We start from the raw sequence: 19,304 nt of genomic DNA on the forward strand, positions 1-19,304 counted from the left end.
CGCGAACTATCCTCCGTTTCAACCCTTTCACTCTCGAGATCGTACGGCGTAAAATGTAAATCGGCGAGATCTGTAATTGTCACGGCGAGCCGAGGATAATCCATAAATCCGAAGCGAAAATTTACATTGCGACGTGTAATGAAGAAAAAGCGATGCAACTTTTAAATGGGAAGGCGACCACCGTGCGTAGAAATATATCGTTGTATTAGTTCGCTGTTGCTAAAGTATGGAAACTTCGAAATAGCGGAAAAGCACGCGAATACTGGCTCAACGAAAATGAGCGCGAACCGACCGCAGCGGAAAGCTCGAAGATACGGCGAACGTTTGGGGGTTTGAAGAAAATTCGACAACCTGTACGCTCGAACCTAACTGAAACTTAACCCAAAGCTAACCTCCGGTACAAGCACGTTAAACAAGAGAGAACAAAGAGAAGAATGGTCCGTGTTAGCTTCGGTGCTGCGCGTTCGGTGGCGACTTGACCCCGGGATTCCACGCGAGTCTTCACGGGTTCTCGTGACTTCTTTCTCCTCCTGTTATTCAAATGGGAATCCTGAAGGGAAGAAAGAAAGGGCAGATCGCGGAGGGAAGGATGTTATCGGGTCTGTCCAATCGCCGGTGTATATCTAATGGGTCCGTGAAGTCCCATCCGTTTCCTCCGCCTTGTCATACGATGACTGTTGGCACAGCCGATTCACCTGACCACCGAACCGATCCGATGCTTTATTCGCGCCGCCGTTATCCGACCAACGAGCAATTAACATCCACCACGGGCTTACGTTCGATCGACGTTCCTTGGGGCATTTGCGAAAATTATGCCGCGATTATAACCGTTCGCCATATTAAACTCAGCTTTCGCGGTCTCTCGAGGTTTGTTAACCCGCTGGAACACGGTCTTTTGAGATTTAATTGGATATCGCTGGAAATTGCCGAACGACCGATTTTCTCGTTACATTTTTTTATTTAGATGAACTTTATAGATTTTTGAGAAGCTTCAACTTTTGCAAAAACCTTATACGAGTCGATAGATTTTAGATAGAAATTTCATAGCAGCTGTTCCTCGTTGACGTAGAATTTCGTCCGCAGATAGAAATACAGACATTTCCCGCGCGCTTCTTCCTGTTAAAAAATCTACGATTCGACTTTTAGCGAAAACCTATAACGACACGCCATCATACCTTTAATTCCAAATAATCCGCAGAAAAATCTTTTGGGAAACCTACGAATTTTCGCAATTTCGTTTGCGATTTCCTTTGAGAAGAAGCGCCTTGAGAAGAATATTAGATTCAAATTCTATTCAAAGTCCATTCGAATTATTACGAGTCCTCTGTTCTAGTTCGTCGCTCAAGGAACGACCGTTGTAGCTTTTAGCGAACAATTTTCATCGGATTGTTTCTGCCGGCGAATATTCATAGCTCTAGCCGGGCGACCCGCGCACTAAACGGTGTACGGGAGTATTGTCGGGTTTTTTGAGCACCGGGAGACCGGTTTCATTGGTAGGTACGCACGTGCAGCATGCCTCGGTTCACGGTTGTTCGTCATGTACCACGCCTAGCCTATGAGGAAAGGAGCACGAGTTCTAGACCGGCGGCGAGATAGTATCGCTGGCATGGATAGAGAGTCCAGAACTCCTAGGAGTCTGGCTTTAATGGCCTGCGGCTACGATCGCGAGGAGATCGCCTCGACACGCTCGATTTCCTCGCGATTTCTCGCGAGTACGTTCTTAAGCAATCCGAAAAAAAACGTCTTGTCTATTTTTCACTGTGCTATATGTAGGTAGGAATTCGAAGAAATAAATTCGAAGAAAAAGTTATACTTGTGAAATTTCTTTTTGCTTTTCGAGTAAAACTTTAGATACGTATATCGTAGATTTTTTCGAGATTTAATTAAAATTCATTGCAGGTGTTATTTCCAACGATGGAAACGTACGTGTTTAGAAACTAAATTGATCAACTTCGGTTCTATTGTTATTCCAACTTTGTTATCTAGTCGCACGAAAAAAAAAAAAAAAAAGAAACGGAATAAAAAAAAGGAGCGATTTGCATTCGTAGGTTTACCTGCTTAATATTGGATTTTTCGGACTTGATTCAAATTAGTTTTAGACGTCGTTTCCTACGATCGAGTTATAACATCGAGTTCAGCAGCCAGATCGATCCACTCTGCTGTTCGCCAAGTTTTCAATTTTACCATCTAATCACGCGGATAACGTCTAACTTCCGAAACAAACAAGCGATTTGTATTCATCAATTTATTTGTCACAAGCGGGTGACACGAATAATCGTGAGTTTCAAAGCAAATATTTGAGAAGTTTGCAACGCCATCGCGTTCCTTTACGTTCTAATTTATCGACTCTAAGAATATGGCTCGTACATGGAAGGGAAGTTGATCAACTCCGCTTAATTTCTCAAAAATTAAATATCGATTAAATATATACTAAATGCGCGTTCTTTTAATTTTACACGCATAGTTTCTTCGTTTCGAAATACACGATTTATCGCGATAGAGGTAGAAATTGGAGCGCAGAATAGTCGACACGTGGTCAGAGTACACGCGAGGTTTTCTTGCGACGATTTTCCAGGTCGTTGGGAGGTGCCCGTTCGAAAACACCTTTCTCCGCTTCCCTTGCCTCTTCCTTTTCGTCCCGCTCTTCCGTTGACAATTTCGCGAACTTCGATCGAACCGATTCTTCTTCTTCTTTCACCTTCGCGAAGCTGCGCCCTTTTATCGTCTCGAGCGGAAGACTCTTCCCATTACGAAAACGAATATTCACCAAAGGAGACGAATTGCTATTTTCATGTTTGTATTTCATGATAATTAGGCTGTGGATACGCGATCGAAAAGAAGCGACATCGAAATTTGCCTCATCTGCTAAGCACCGTAACGATTTTTATAATTTATTAATTAATAATTTATTTATTTTTATCCTATACATTTCGTGCATTTTTGCGTCTTCGAATTTCCTCTAAATACATAAAGGTTCTATGTGCGAGCAAAAATTCTAAAATATGAACAGCGGGAATGTTTAAAAATCCTGACTCACCGAGGATAGTCGAAATTCATCGTTTAAAAATTTATTTTATCGATAATTCCTAAAGATGAAATGTAAAAGATAATCGGATGCTTCGATCGTACCTGTCACCTCACCTCAACCTTTTGTCCACGCGAGAAAAAGAAACGAAATTTATTTCTTGATCCTACGTCAATCAATTCCAATCAAAGATCTCGGGTTGTAACCGTTAGCATATAGCTTGACCATAATTTGTCCCAAAGCAGGAACGCGTATCGATACGTCGAGGTGTAATCGATCGTGGCCTCAATCCGATAAGTCATCCACGATTATCTGTCGGTGGCAACGATCGATCGGCTGTCTCGCGGACGATCGATCACGATCTTGAATTTTTAAGCATTAGTATCTTTTCCGCAATCAACTAACGTGGGTGGTGTGGGTTTTCTGTTCCAGCAAAAGGTGAAATTCTGGTTCGCTACGGGCGGCGCCGGATTTTGCATCAGCAGGGCGCTCGCGATGAAAATGACTCCGGTTGCCGGGTAAGTTTCTATAGTTTTACCTAGAAATATACTTCATCAAAAATATGCTCCGATCTTCCGTTTGTTACGATCGACGTCACTTGCGAATTCCTCGAATATGTTTTACTTGTCGATGATCCATTGTCGATCGTTGATTCACGTCGCGTTATCGAAAAGGAAAAAGAAAAGAAATTCGAAAGACAGGATTCCTATTATGGTACGAGAGAGCGTTACGTATTTCTGTCGATTTTTCGAATTCTTAAAACTTACACGGCCTTCGATTCTGTCGCGTTTCCCTTTAAGTTTATGTTCTTGAAGCATTCATTTCTTTCTCGCCGTTCCGCAAACTGCTGTTTAATTTCGCAATGATTTCGCGACTTGTACTCTTTGTAATTGCTACATCGTAATTACTGTTGGTCAAAGTTACGTGACACCAATTGCGAAAGCGTTGGAAAAAGTCCGCAGAGGAATACACGCTGTGAGAATTAACGACGAGACGGCAGGAAAAATTCAAAATCCGCTATCTATCGCCATCGCGATGACACACTATGTACGCTGTCGGCCATAAATCATTGCAAAATTTTAATCATTGCAAAACTCCAACGAATGTTACTTTATTCGGTATTCCATGTTACAAGACACGCACGAGATACCAATGAATTTACAGATTAACGACGAAATAACGAAAAAACAGAAGCAGTGGAAATGTAGCAATTTCCATCATAATTTCTATTATTGTTCGATTTAGGTTAACGTCACGACGTGTCTAAATATTTATTGCCGGCGATGTATCTGCGTATCAGGGTATTTTATTTCATCGATTCTTTCCAACGAGATATTTGTTTCTTTCGCCAATCGCAGAGAAGACAGCAGCTCGTTGTCTCGAGTCTGATTCGCGAAGTAGAGAGGAATCGAAGGCAAACAACGGGGCAGTGTTAGCCGCCGGTAAATAATGATTGACGAGGGTCCGCGACATAAACGTCGTCAGAGTTGAGCTCGAATTGCTTCTCGAGACGAACTTATTGATAATAACGCGGATAGCCGCGCGACGTCGCGATCAACCATCCTGATTGCTCGTCGTTGCCCGCTTAAGTGGAATGACTCGTAGCGGTTTCGAGACTCTGCAGTTTGACAGATCGAATCGTTTCAGAAATCACGGATAATCGATGCGCTTCGCTCGTCATTTTCCTCCGTGCCGGAATTTCTTTCACGTGCACGTCACAGTACTTTACGCTCGTTTCGATCGACGAGCACGTTCATCGTGCGATGACGAAGGATACGTTCCTTCGAGATGGTTTAGATGGAAAAGAGGAAGTCTCGATGGTGAAAAAATTTCTTGCGTCGATTTTCAGTTGACGGAACTTGGCGCGTGATGGAGGAGGAGTTGGCGATTTATTGATCGGACACGTGTCGCGATGACACGATTAAGGTAGTCTGCGACAACCACGGACTATGGCAACTTTGTTTGCGGCGATGTGACATCGATCGCTTCTCTATTTACTCGATTACATTCTCAAAACGTTTGTTCTTCGCGCATGTTCTATTCGTTTGCGTGCAGCTCCAGCCTACTTGTTTATATCGTACACGCGCTTACACCTTCGATTGTTCGTTTACACTTCGAATTTGCTTGCTTGCGAGTTTCCTCACATTCCCGATCGACTCTTTGAATTCTTCGTTCGCTCGTATAGCTTTCAATCCGTCAATCGCTTTTTTGTCGTATTACATTAAAAACGTAAAATGTAACGTCAGAATTACAAACATATTACGATATTTGTAGCAAACATCGAGAAATATTTATTTGTATTAACACGAAGAAGCGATTTCGCTAAAACAAAAGTCGTACATCTTTGAACGATCAGTGCGAGAAAAATTGTACATTAAGGGGTTAAAAAACCTACCCAGTGTCCATTAACGGCCAAACAATCAAGCACACGTCAATCGACAAACCGGAACGCCAAAGAAACGCAATCTCTGCAGACCTCGTGTGGCGTTTTTTCCAGCGTTTCTATAGATGATATTCCCCCGGTTCCAATATCCTCCTCCCACAGAAGAACGGACGAAGAAGAGACATTCGGATAGACGGACATGCAGGTAGGAGGAAGAAAATCGAAGCGGCGGACGAATGAAACTGGCAAAAAGCCCGGCACCTGGGAGGGCTTTCGAATCGCTGCGATCTTCCCTGGACGCGTTTCCCTCTTCTTGTCCACGTAGCATACACGGTCCTGGCATTATCCTGCCTCCTGTACACTGGTTCTCTTCGTGTTGCAACACGTCCGCACAGAAGGCGGAGTAGAGAAGCGGAGGAGGAGGAGGAGGAGAGAGAACGGTGCAAGTGCATCGAACCGCTTTCTCATTCAGGGACGTTGCCACTGTTCTCTGCCTCTCTTTTCATCTCCCCCTTTCTCTCTCATTTTCTCCTTTCTTTCTTATTTCATCGCCGGTTGTCTCAGTCACCGATTGAAGACCCTTCGATGTACCAATTCTCCATTCTTTTGCATCTCTTTTTCACAACGTTGGAATGTTTCGTTCCACGCGTCCAACGACAAGGTCCGGATCGTCGATAGTCGAATCTCCTTCGGTTCACATCGCATCTCCGTTTTTCATGGAAATGGGAAATTTCGTGTTTCGCGTTTACCAAGATCGGGATCACCAGCGCACTCGATGTTCTTCTTTTCTCTTACTCGTCGGTATGGATGGATGGAGAATTTCGTTTCGCGACACCAGCAGAACTCTCGTTGTCTTAATTTCCTTTTTTCCCTTCCTATCAACGAGAGAATGAGATTGTTCGCTTCTGCGAAGGAAGGGATGAAATACCTTTTAGAGTTGACGTTGTACTATTCTTCTTTTCTTTTCTTTTCTTTCGAGGAAGGGATATGATATTTTGTAGAGCTTTCGCCACGCTAATTTTATTTTCTCTTTGTCAAAGAAGGCACGAACATACTTCTCTCTGAACAGAGTTAGAAGTTTCGAAAATCTTCTCCCGCTGGTTCGCTAGGAAAGGATAAAGGAAGGGGATACGCGTTTTAAAGAGATTCGACTGGTTGAAAAATGTTGGAAATCGCTCGACGCATTGTACCGGGTTAAAGCTTACTCGGTACGCAGCAAGAAACTAACACGCCTCTAAGGTATTTTCAAGCGACTGTTATTTACGACGTTCGGCAGCCGTAACGGTGCATCGAGCCTCCTAACTGTCGATAATTTTCCATTAACGTCCGTGCCATCCTCGTTTCGTTAATAGCCGAACAAATCACCTTTACGGGTTCTTCGAACCACCACCATCGCGGCTACTTCCTTTTTTCCTCCCAACAATGTCACCGCGAAAACTATTCTCTTCTATTCTACTGCCACGTTACTTAAAAACCAGCCATTCTAATTAATTTTCTTTCAAGTATCGTGCATCGAATTGCATCGTTAATTGCATCGGATGTCATTGAACGCAGGCATTCTTCTTTTCTTCGGGATTACAGGGTTCTCCGGATGACAGGCAATTAACCTTGCCGTTTCATTTTCTATTAAAGTTACTGTTCGTTTCATAACACGCGTCTCCGTCTTCTGTGTTTCTCGGAAATCAGAAAGATTTCGATATAGTTGTATCACGATGGTTATCCATTTTCACAGTATATTATCATTATCGAGCTATTATCATTTCATGCAAAGTAACGGCAAAGTCCTTGGACGTTCTGGCTCTTAGCATTAACCGCGAAAAAACTCGCTGCGCCGACATTATCGTTAATGCGTCGACAGAACGATCGAAAGCGTTAAAATAACTGCACGAATAACGAAAGAATATAATCTCGATAATCAGTCGTGACAATAATTGGTCCCGAGAACTTAATTATTAAAATTACGTTTCGCTGGCGAGCGTTTCAAACTTGCTCTCTGAAATCTCCATCACGAGCTACCGTAAGTAGACCGTGGATTTTTAAGCAAACTCATATTATTTCAGAATGTAATTAACAATGTAGAACGTCGGTAGAAAATTGTTTTATCTACCAAACGTCGTAGAAAGCACTATACTTTGGACGTTTTACGCACTGTGTACATTCTGTGTAATCCTGGACAAATTTCCTGTGCAAATTAAAGTCGAGTCTGGTCACGAGTGTCAAAATATCATTCGATTCGATTTGATTCTTCTAAACCTTCGCAAAGTCACGAAACTAATATTGATATAAAAAAGAAAGAAAAGAAGAAAAAGGAAGAAGAACGAAAGAATGAAATTTACGAGTGGTTCTGTTTGAATTCTGTTGATCGAAAGAAGATCGATCGATTCTGCGAAGATGTCGCGATAAAGAAGGAATCTCGGTGATTTTTCCCTTTTATTGGCCGTCCGTCCGAGTCGTCCACTGGTTCAGCTGGATCTCGCGGAGATGGGTCTTAATTAACGACGAACGTGCGTTCACAATGGGCCTGCACAAGCTGATTGCCACCCACGTGCAAGCACGCACCCGCGGCAACTCGATTCTGTGTTTCGTATTCGTTCTGCTACCGCTTCTTGCGAATGTCGGCTTATTTTCGTCAAGATGCAACTTAATTAAGAAATCCTCATGATATTGTAACTTTTCATTCTCGTAATATCAAAATGTTTTATATATTTGGTTGTCCGGAAAGCGTCTTTCTTTCGCAAACGTGTTTTCTACAACAGTGCACCTTCGTACAAACGTGAAGCCGAGTCTGTGAAATGTCGCGGTGTTTGTCTCAACAGAACAAAATGGATCGTACGTAATTTGACGAAATAATATAAAACAAAAAACGTTGTGCGTCTATTATTTCCTCATAAAATGAAAAAAAAATTTTCCAGACAACTAAATATATATAGGTATTTTCGCCAGAATTAATGTTGATTTTTATTTAGATGGAGACATAATTATATGGATCTATCTACCTTAACTTTAATAATATCACGCGATATTATTAATCCTAATACTTGAGTCTAATTAATTAGCACGTAAACGATACGACACAGGCAACGATCTTGCGAATATCTTTTGTAGCCACCGTAATTTCCCATATTATGTGTATTTTTCAACTTTCCATAAATGAACGAGCATTCGCACTTTGCGTATCGCTGTTGCGATTGGTATTAAACATTTCACGTCGATGAAGCAGAGAAATACTCGCGAAAGACCGTTAATTCGAACGAATACGAATTAAATTGGTCGACGAACGATTCAGATTTACCATCGGGTTATAACAAGATTATAACAGGATATAATAAATATCGTTGTTAGGATTGACATGAAAGATTTCACGTTAACGAGTAAAGGAATAGTCGCGAACGACGATTAAAGTCGATAGTACGAACTGGATTGGTTGATAATCGGTTTCAGTTTAAAAACTTTGTATGCTTTTTAATTTTCACTTTCTTGCAACATTTACGTGGCATTCCTCCGAATCATGGCGTGTAATCAACGCTGGCGTACTTGTAGTGATTTCGACAGTTTCCTCGTGATACCGATTAAAACACGTCTTTCGGGTTTCTTTCGCATCTCTGCAGGTTGAACAGGTTTATTTGTCGAGAGACGCGATTAATCATGCTCGGCACTCGCGTTTCTAGTGCTCGAACTGGTCTTTTTCGGTGAAAGTGAGTTTGAGGGGAAGAGAGATTAATAAAACAGGAACCTGTGCTTTTGGAAACGTCCAGTTACATTTTGTCCGGGGTTAATAAATCAAGTTCTTCGATAGAGTTTCCTTGTCGTAGTTGACTAACATTGTTAGATTATTTCTGCTAAGTTCTAATTCGATTTGTTTTTATTCAAAGAGGGAAAACAATAAAATCTTCGTAGATAGAATCAACCCTTTTGCGTTCTACCGATCTTGTTCCAGCGACGATGTTACTTTTTATATTATTTATATCTTTCGGAGATCAAGGGACGCCGGAGCCTTTCTTTCGGAATATTTGGGAAGGTCCCCGATACTTTAGTACAGACTTTTTATTATAGTCGTACTTAAACAATAAAACTGAGAAATAGCTGTTTATGAGTTAAGTCAATTATGATTATCCGAGATTTATGACAGTGGGCTTGGGCTCGAAGTGACATAATGGGTCACTGAACGTAGCCACGATCACGGGAGGGACGTGTACCTAAGAGAGGTATAAAGTAATTAAATAACTCTCCTTAAAAACAGCGATTGACTCGAGGAATACGGAGAGGAGTATATAAGGGCAGTTCCACTTGGACCAAAAGGAATTTCTTCAAAACATCGTATATTCGAACAGGATAATTTCTTCGTTCTATATAATGTCAGTGATTTTCTGATTGGATCGCGGATTTTCACGCATCTGTAGAAACTCGTGGAAGGTACAAAAATGTACTGTAGAATGTTTATTTTGCTTTCATTTTTTTGAATCATATGGATAAAGATGCACGACTATCCACGACTGATCTCACTCTATTCGTCATCTTTAAGGATCTTCTCGGACGATCAATAAATAACATTGTCGATATTTCAAGGTACTCGACGAAAACGCGGTTTGTCGATAAATGTTGATAATATGGTATCGGCAATAGATATTGGTCCTTTTAGCCGAGAATCTTGAAATATTAACAATATATATATGTCGGAGATGAAGAGACGAGCCTTTCTTTCGGAATATTTGGGAAGGTCCCTAAAACTTTAGACTTTTTATTATAGTCGTACTTAAACAATAAAACTGAGAAATAGCTGTTTATGAGTTAAGTCAATTATGATTATCCGAGATTTATGACAGTGGGCTTGGGCTCGAAGTGACATAATGGGTCACTGAACGTAGCCACGATCACGGGAGGGACGTGTACCTAACAGAGGTATAAAGTAATTAAATAACTCTCCTTAAAAACAGGGATTGACTCGAGGAATACGGAGAGGAGTATATAAGGGCAGTTCCACTTGGACCAAGGTGCAATTCGATAAGTTCGACTAGCCCAGTGAACACGTACATCGAGTTGCTAATCGCAATCGTCATCCCGTTGATCGTGTATTCGTTATCGAACCTAAATTCATCGTCATAGATATCACGATCACTTAATCATCGATATCATTCGTTAACTTTTGTAACACATTCCCATAAATAAAATTCATCTGGTATAAGACAACTATATATAACTATAAGACACACGCCCCGTTTTCCAAAGATGATCCGACATATCGACGCAAGGAAGGGAAGGAGGCTACTGCGGAAAACAAATTTGCAAACATTTCGAGTGGTTTCTTTTCCGAAACGAAATCCTTGATTTCGAAACGTTGTTGTCTCTTTACAAACGTACAAAATACGGAATATGTAACTGTCGGAATACAACGATATTACACATTTTTTTAAATTTTTATTTTGGATTTTTTACAATTTGTCCTGAAGGACATTTGGTAAAGTGTTATATCTTATTGGTGAGAAAAAAAATAAAATAAAAATAAATATAGCATGTGGGTGGCTACCCCCAGCGGGGTGCCAGCTTCGTTTTTTCTAAGTTGTATCTTTTATGATATTACACATAGACACAAATACTTTTATACAGACACCTACACAGGAATTTGAGCAGGACACTTACATAGGTCATACTTATTACAGTATAGAGAGTGGGGTTCAAAATATTTAAGGGATCATGGGTCACCACCTACAGTCAGTCTGAGAGCCTAAGTGGCCAACTGTCAACAATCCATAAATTTTTTACCTGCATACTTTGTTAATTATACCATATCACTCGCTTATATACATTTGATTCTGTAGTTCTGTTTAATAATTATATTATTTTAACATAAACATTGTGTCTTCCACAGATTATTTATCTTAACTTTAAGATTAAATTCTAACAGTAACAAAGTAAAAGAATCATTAAAACGTAGGGAATACTAAAAGAAACTGGGAAATATAATTATGCGAGCGACTCTAATACCGGATTTGCTGATCGAGCGTAATAATTTTTAAATCGAAGACAAACTACCGACTCTCTAGGCTCTCTGGAGCACGTCCAATTAATTGAGACAAGTAACGGTAACCACTTACTGTTAAACGATTTACTGTATGGAAAGTGTCTTGCAAACTACTACTGCGTAGGAATTGGTAGAGTTGAACTACAGGTTCAGCCAGTTAACAGCGAACGGTTTGGGAAAGCCTACTCGACTAGAAAAGTTTAACGAAAGCGAATTTACTCGACCGAATCGTTCTACCGAACCGTTGGACAAAATTTTACTGCCCACGCGCCATAAGTTGCTAAATATAGATTATCCGGATAGTGTCTTTCTTTCGCAAACGTGTTTTTTACAACAGTGCAACTTCGTACAAACGTGACGCCAAGTCTGTGAAACGTCGCGGTGTTTATCTCGACAGAACAAAATGGATCGTACGTAATTCGACGAAATAATATAAAACAAAAAACGTTGTGCGTCTATTATTTCCTCGTAAAACGAAAGAAGCTTTTCGGACAACCTAATAACTCGACGTTCGATTTAAATCAACTCTTAAAAAACACAGACGCCTAAAATAACGATATACCGGGTCGCGACAAATATCGATAGATCCATAATGTTTCTCCGAACGAAACGAAACCCCTGGACCGATGCCACCCTCGAAAATTGAGTTTCTGCCTAGCAGCGAAGCAGCCGGAATACCGAGACGGCTTTTGCACGATCAGAGATCGTCCGAAAATTCAGGCTGGCGAGCCATCAGGTAGCCGGGTCGAGTGATCTATAGATCGGCGACGGATCCACCGGCCACGTATCCGTAGGAATGCCCAAATTGGTTTGGTCGGCCGCGGGTTTATAGACGTTGCAGGCCGCGATCACGCGGTGGAATCCAATTAGGCGAGCAATAATGGAATCAAAGAGATCCTTTGGACGCTTCCTTCGCTTCCTTCCCTGTCCACCATCTTCGCTTCCCCGCCCGCATTTTCGATACGTGGGACTCGAGAGGATCCGTTTCTCTCGTTCGCCTCGTATTTGTTTTTCTATGAAAATGTCGGTCGGTTAGGAGAAACGAAGCGAATGGATGATTAAAACGCTCGATGACAGTAACGAGCTCGTGGATGGCCAGGAAATACCGACGATGCCGCTTTTTACGGCGACGATAAAGCCGTCAGCTGTTTTATTAACGTGTTATATGGTTGGAATCGATTTGCATGGTGTCCAACTATGTTTGAATAACTTCTTCTCTACTTTCTCTCGCTTATACTATACGTTTTTTCTTTGCCGCTTTTTATTGCAAGTTGAAACGACGATGATGTCTTAACCTGATTTTCTAATCTTCCGGGTCGTTGCTACCAGAAAGGGAAGCGTGGAAATGGTCCATCGATCGAGTCGTCGCTCCCTTACGCTTCACCATACCGACGACACATAGTTTTTGCCATCGTATTTTTTACTTTTCCGTTTATTGTCGCGCCGAGAAAGATACGTACCAGGGGAGCAGCGATTCGACTTGTGGAAAAGCTTGGGAGCTTTCCATCGTGACACGCATGGGAATAATCGAGTCGTCGAAGGGAATAGAGATTTAATCTCTTCCTCGGAGACTTCTGTTTTTAGAAGATGTTCCATCGTGGAAAATTCATTTGCTTTCGCCACGACGTATTTTCAATTAATAAAAGAACATGACCGGAGCTCACGTGTAATATAGGGTGTTTCGAAATTATGATACAATCGGAAAAAAGGTAATTTCTCACGGTAAAAGTATCTTACATCTTACGGTTGTACCACAATTTCAGAAACACCTTTATGTTATTATTAAAAAAAAAAAATATATATATATATATATATTAGCCTTATATTACATAAATTTTCCAATTAAAACACTCAAGATTTTAAATTCCGATCGTCACTTCCCCGTTGTTTCAAAAGCGAAGAAAATTTCTATCGTAGAGTGATCGTGATTCGTTCGCGACATAGTCAAGTGCATGCGTACTCGGAGAAGATTCAAAGTCGATTTTTTCGAAAACAATGAACGAACAAAATTTGTTCCATAGTTTCCAATATTTTCACCTGCTGCAGGTTGTACCACGAATACTGGGACACTCTGTAGAATGTTACCTGTATAATAATATCACTCGTATAATCAAAGTTTTCTTGTTATCGTTGCAAGGCGCACAAGAATCGAAATCGAAAAGAAAAAAATTGCTTCAAATCAAATGGACGTTGAAACGGTCGGGAGAGACGGTAAAGACGTTTATACTGGACGCATCGCGGAATATACGTCTCAATCGAATCGATCGTAAGCGACGTTGGGGCGTCCATGGAACGATCGATAACGATCCATCGCGTCTCTTTCTCCGGGATCGAGAAGCGATCAGGCCTAAGGCGGTTGTTCGATCGGCGATCGGAAACGATTCGAAGCGGCCCGAACGAATGAAGTGGCGATACGTGCGCGACGTGGCCGATAGTTTCATCCGGTACGGTGGCTCGATCGCGGGATCGATAATCGATCTCGAGGCTCAACCGTCCCCTCTGTGGCGCCTCTTTTCCGTTGCGCGTTTCTCCTTTCTCTTTTCGCTTTCGAGCCATGTTTCTTTTTGAACATTTGATGGATTTAGCCCCCGATTTACTTATTCGAGAATGTTAATCGCCCATCTGCTTATACGAGAATGTCAATAAACGGCGATCAAATGGTAATACGGAGACTTATCGTGAATTATTTTTGCAAAAAGTATTTTTTGTTTTATAGCTAATCAGGCAAAGGTTTCTCCGAATTCGCGTAAAAATCGAAAGGTGCGGAAATATACAGAACGCACGTATGCAAAAATGTATCAAATTTATAGAGAAAAGCGTTCGTTGTAATGTTTGGCGGATGAAGCAAGTCTCTGCTTACATCTGGTTTGCAATAAATTTGCATAAAAGTTCGCGATCTAGGTACGTTCGTAAATTTTTTTCATCTTTTGAAACACGAAAAAATCGTTGGTAGTACGATTTCTGGCTTCGACTTGATATCAAAGTCGTTAAAACTCTTTTCGTTTGCTTCGATCTCGCTGCCCTGATTGGGACGTAAAGGTTCGAAGACCGTAGCAGGTTAATTTCACTCTCACGGAGGTCCATTAAAATGCTCTTATTTTAGAAACTTCCCTTCTTTCTCTAGTTCGCTAGTTCCCTAATTAATCTAACTAAAAATACAAGTATATCAGAATCGAATCTTTCCAAACTGGAAAACTGAAATCACTCTACGAATCTAACAACTTCACATTTTTCTTCATTTTTTATTATTTCTTCAATAAAATTCGAACAACGTCTCTTTAGAACGCGTTTCCTAATTAACCTAAATAAAACCTCGTTTTACACGGATACAGATCTTCCAAAATTAGAGAATAAAAACGAAAATAAAACCATTTATTTTGGTAATTTGTTAATTATCCACCTTTCCTCGAAACTAAAATTCGAATTCAGTTTCCCTATTCAAAATCGATCGTCAAATTGAAAGAACGCCTCTTTAGACCACGTTTCCTAATTAACCTAAATAAAACCTTGTTTTACGCGGACACGTGTCTTTTCAAATCGGAGAATCAAAATTACCATTCACTTTGTTAATCTGTTAATTACCCACCTTCCCTCGAAACGAAAATTCCAAGTCAGTTTCTCTCAAAACCTTTATAGACCAGGTTCGTTAATTAACCGAAATAACACCTTGCTTCACGCGGAAAAAAATCTCCACAAACTAGGAAATTGAGATTACCATCTCGCCGTAAGTCCGTTAATTATCCACCTTCCCGCGAAATTCCGCGAATTCGAGGTCAGTTTCCCCATCCAAGTCAGATTAGCAATTTAAAAGCCAAATCTAAATAAAAACTTAAAAATAAGACTTGGATACAAACCTTTCCAAACTAGAGAATTAAAATTACCATTCACCTGTATCTATCAACTCTGTAAATTACACATCTTTCCACGAAACTATAGCTCGGAGCTAGTTTCCTGCTCGTCCAAGATCGATGGGCAAATTCGAGGAAGCTTGTTTCGAGACTCGTCATCGGAAGCGTTCCTTTTCCCTCGCGAGAAGCTCGCCCGGAATGCCTCGGAGAACAGGGCGAAAAACGGGCCGTGAGATAAACGGAAACTAAGGAAGAAACGAAGAAAAAAAGAAGAACTAGAAGGTAGAGAAAAAGGAATCGTCTCAAACGGTGGTGGTATCAGCGAAATCTGTCCTTGGTTATTTAGCACCGGACGAAGACGGAAAGCTTCGATTCCGCTCCCCTCTTCGGTTCCTTGCCGTGTAACCCCAAAATTTCGATTTCGTCGCGGGCCCCAGGTATTTTAACGAGGCCGATATTCCGTGTCGGCGCGCTGCCGAAAGGACACCGGACGACGGACCGACGAGACGACCGGGCGCGCAACGCGCCTGAAAAAGACGTGAAACCATTGGTCAACTACGAGAGAAACGAGGATGAAGATACTCTGAGAAAAATAAAGGGAGAGGGAAGGTCCGAGGAAAGGGTACGCGATTTCGGGACTAATCTGGCCAATTAAAAAGAGCCGAGAGATGGGCAGAGGCACGGTGGATTCTCGAATCCGGCGATGGTATTCGCTAATGAGCGCTTCTCTCTTTCTCTCTTCGCGCTAGCGTTCGTTCGCCCATCTTTTTCCTTGTTAGAGCCTCTCCTCTCTGCCGTCCCTCGATTTAGACTTTCTCCTGACCATCGACTCCTGGAAAACGTTAATTAGACGCGCTACTTTTGCGTACGCGGCCAAAGAGATCGCGGCTAATTGGGCCGGGCATAGCGGAGATTTTCCATGGGACGCGCGTCGGTTGCCCGTTTCTTTAGGATGGCAGGCGAGCGTGAGAAATTTGTCGCGACTACGAGCAAACAGGGAAGAAATTGTTTACGCGGTTCGATTTTTCGGCGTTTGAAGAGAGACGCTTGTGGGAGAATATGACGGAATAGGGGAAGCTTTTTGTCAGATGTAGGGGGAACGATAACAAACGGGGAGAGCGGCGTCGCGGATCGATTTTCGCTTTGGGGATCTCGAAAGGGCTCGAACAGCCGGAACGTGGTCTTTGTAATTGTTTATAGGAATTACAATCTTAATTGGGTGGGAATCGCGTCGCAATGGAACGCAAGGTACGTTACGTTTCTCGTTTTAGTACTCGCCGTCTCAGTTTGTCAATATTTTTGTTTCTTTGATGAAATTATTAACGCGCAGCTGCTTAAATGTTTCGAATAAGCTAGTCGATGCAACGAGAATTTCGTGAAACAAAGGCTGCCGTGAATGAGCGACGACTGAGGACACGTATCTACGACGATATTGTTTTTAGTTTCATCGTACGTTTGCGTTTAGAGGAAACGATTTACGAAAATGCGCTCATAATTTAAAGGGTTAACGTTTGGGAAAACGAAAACTCGAGTCTATCGCATGGCGATTCGTGGAGAAGATTTAATCGGATAGTTTGGACAACGGAACAAAATTGGAAAGGATAGGATAACCGTATAATGAAACGAGTTAGGCTATCGAAAGAAGTAATCGAGGATTTCGAAAGAGGGAACTTCGTAGCCGCCTTGTTTTATCTATTCAAGCGCACCTGCGCGTCTTCCTGCTTTTCTTGCCGAGGGCCGGGCAGTCCTCGTTGCATTGCAAATGCGGATTGTTCACGACCTAGCCTAACGAGTCTCGGTGAATCGTATTCGTGAATGACGAATAATTTTATTCGCCTTCACCGATATTGTTATCTATTTTTGTATTTGTGGAGCGAATAAGGATACTCTGGCGAATATAATTAAACGAATCGCAATAACTTTTTGGCAAAGTAACACACAGCAAGAACAAACGCTGAACAACTAACTGATACAGCCTGCCTTTGACTGTGACTTTATGTAATCTTTTCAATAATATGACCGACGATTTCGTGAGTTTCTATTGGCTCGGCAAACGTCCTGTAGTTCGTGAACCAACATCGATCGTTGCACAGCGAAGTCGCGAAACTTCTAACACGTTGCACGAAGAGGAGGAAAAGACATTGCTTGGGGGCGGGATCGTATTGTCCTGCTATATCGGTGCAGCGATTCTAAATAAAACAGTGAAGATCGCTGTTGCGAATATCCGTAAACTGCGTCCGATTCATATTTCCGACCTCCGTTTCTTTTTCTCATGAATCGATGTTTCGCATACCTAAAGCTTACTCGAGAAACGCTGTGTAAAATGATAAAAGCCTGGTCAAAATTCCCCCAGTGGCTGTTGAGATTAGCCGGAAGGTACGGACGCTTGTCGGTAACTTCATTTTGTAACACGTACAGAAGATAAAGCGTTTCTTTATCAGGTTATGCGTCTCATTTTCATAGTATGAAATTTTTCTTGTTCTACGAAAATAATGGCAAATTGCATGAGATTTAACGCACTCAAAGTTCATTCGTATGTAACGCAATTAATTAGCATGTACAGGGTGCGCCGTTAGAATTCGGACAGAATTCAATTTGTAGTTCCCACCATATTAGAATTCAGATGTTTGTGCTGATTGACTCTGAAGTTAGTTAAATATGTCAATAAGTCTTCTATAACCTCAAAATGACAGAACTCGTTAAGCAAAACCCGGAATACGATAGAAGAGCGGCGATTATAGAAAGTCTTCGCGCCGGGAGAACGCCGGTCGAAATTATAAAATTCTTTAGCTACCCAAGATCGACGGTAATTTAATTTTGTTGTGGGCAAAACCAAATTTCCAGCAAGTGTTCACGTTTTGAGCGTTGTCTCAAGTGAGGGCGACGTCATGCCTCCGCACTTCTTCCAAAAAGGCGAAAGAATCACAAAGGAGGTTTATTTGGAGGTCCTGAAGACAGTAATAAAGCCGTGGATGGAAATTACGGCTTCTGGAAGGCCGTATTTATTTCAACAAGATGGCGCACCTGCTCACACAAGTCATCTTGTTCAAAATTGGCTCTCTGACAATGTGGACATGTTTTGGTCGAAAGATTTCTGGCCTCCTAACAGTCCCGACCTAAACCCATTGGACTATTACGTGTGGGGCGTTATCGAGAGACAAACTAATAAACGCAGGCACCCCAACGTCAACTCCCTACGAGCTGCTATCGAGTCAGAATTCGCGACAATTAAACGCGACCAGTTGAAGTCAGCGTGCTCGCGCTTTAGAGCAAGAATAGAGCAGGTCATAGAGGCAGAGGGTGGTTACATAGAATAAAAGTTCTCAGCAAGGACCCTTTAAATGAGATATAACAACATTTTCATGTGTTTTTGTGTATTGACTTAAATAAACAACTTTCTGCACAAAACTTCTTTTGTCCGGATTCTAACGGCGCACCCTGTAAATGCTTTAATAAATACAATGGCGTACGAATACCTTTCGCAACCACTGTAGTTATTATTCATGCAAATAGATAGATAACGAATGACCGCGGCGTGATTTTGTTATATTTGCTGCAATTTGTAATAATAAATTTGCAATTTGCAAGTATAAACAACAGATGGCAAAGTTTGAATTCCAAATGACAAATTAACGGGATATTCGCGAGTAAATTTATTCGCCAACGAAAGCTTTACAATAACGTATTTATTCGAACAATTACCTAGATAAAAGTTTATTCTACCGACCGTGCCTTATCTTCGGCCGCCACCGCCGCTGCATCGATTTATCCTCGTTTCCCTGGAGAACCGATGGGACAAATCTACGATAGGTGGCCAAGAGGAGGCGGCGAGCCTTTGAGACATTTGTCCGTCGGTGTTCTCTCACGTTTGCGCAGCCCCCGAGAAGAGGAGGTGCCGCGCGATATACAAGCGGCCCCGTCGTGTCCGCGACTACCGGTCGCCGCTCTAATTGGCACGATTTATGTCCGCCGCGGGTCGCGCGTCTTCTCGCCCTAGCTGCTCGATCAACGTCCACCCAAATTTTCGTG

General features: G+C 41.8%; 1 protein-coding gene across 1 annotated transcript in view; it reads left to right on the forward strand.

The window, feature by feature from the left end:
• Positions 1-19,304, forward strand: part of LOC132907199 (fringe glycosyltransferase) — a 122,759-nt gene that overhangs the window by 88,864 nt on the left and 14,591 nt on the right. The window contains exon 6 of the mRNA XM_060960055.1: positions 3,458-3,543. Within this exon, the coding sequence (XP_060816038.1) occupies positions 3,458-3,543 (86 nt within the window). The remainder of the gene's footprint in view (positions 1-3,457; positions 3,544-19,304) is intronic.

This window comes from Bombus pascuorum, chromosome 5, assembly GCF_905332965.1.
Source record: "Bombus pascuorum chromosome 5, iyBomPasc1.1, whole genome shotgun sequence".
Lineage (NCBI taxonomy): Eukaryota > Metazoa > Arthropoda > Insecta > Hymenoptera > Apidae > Bombus > Bombus pascuorum.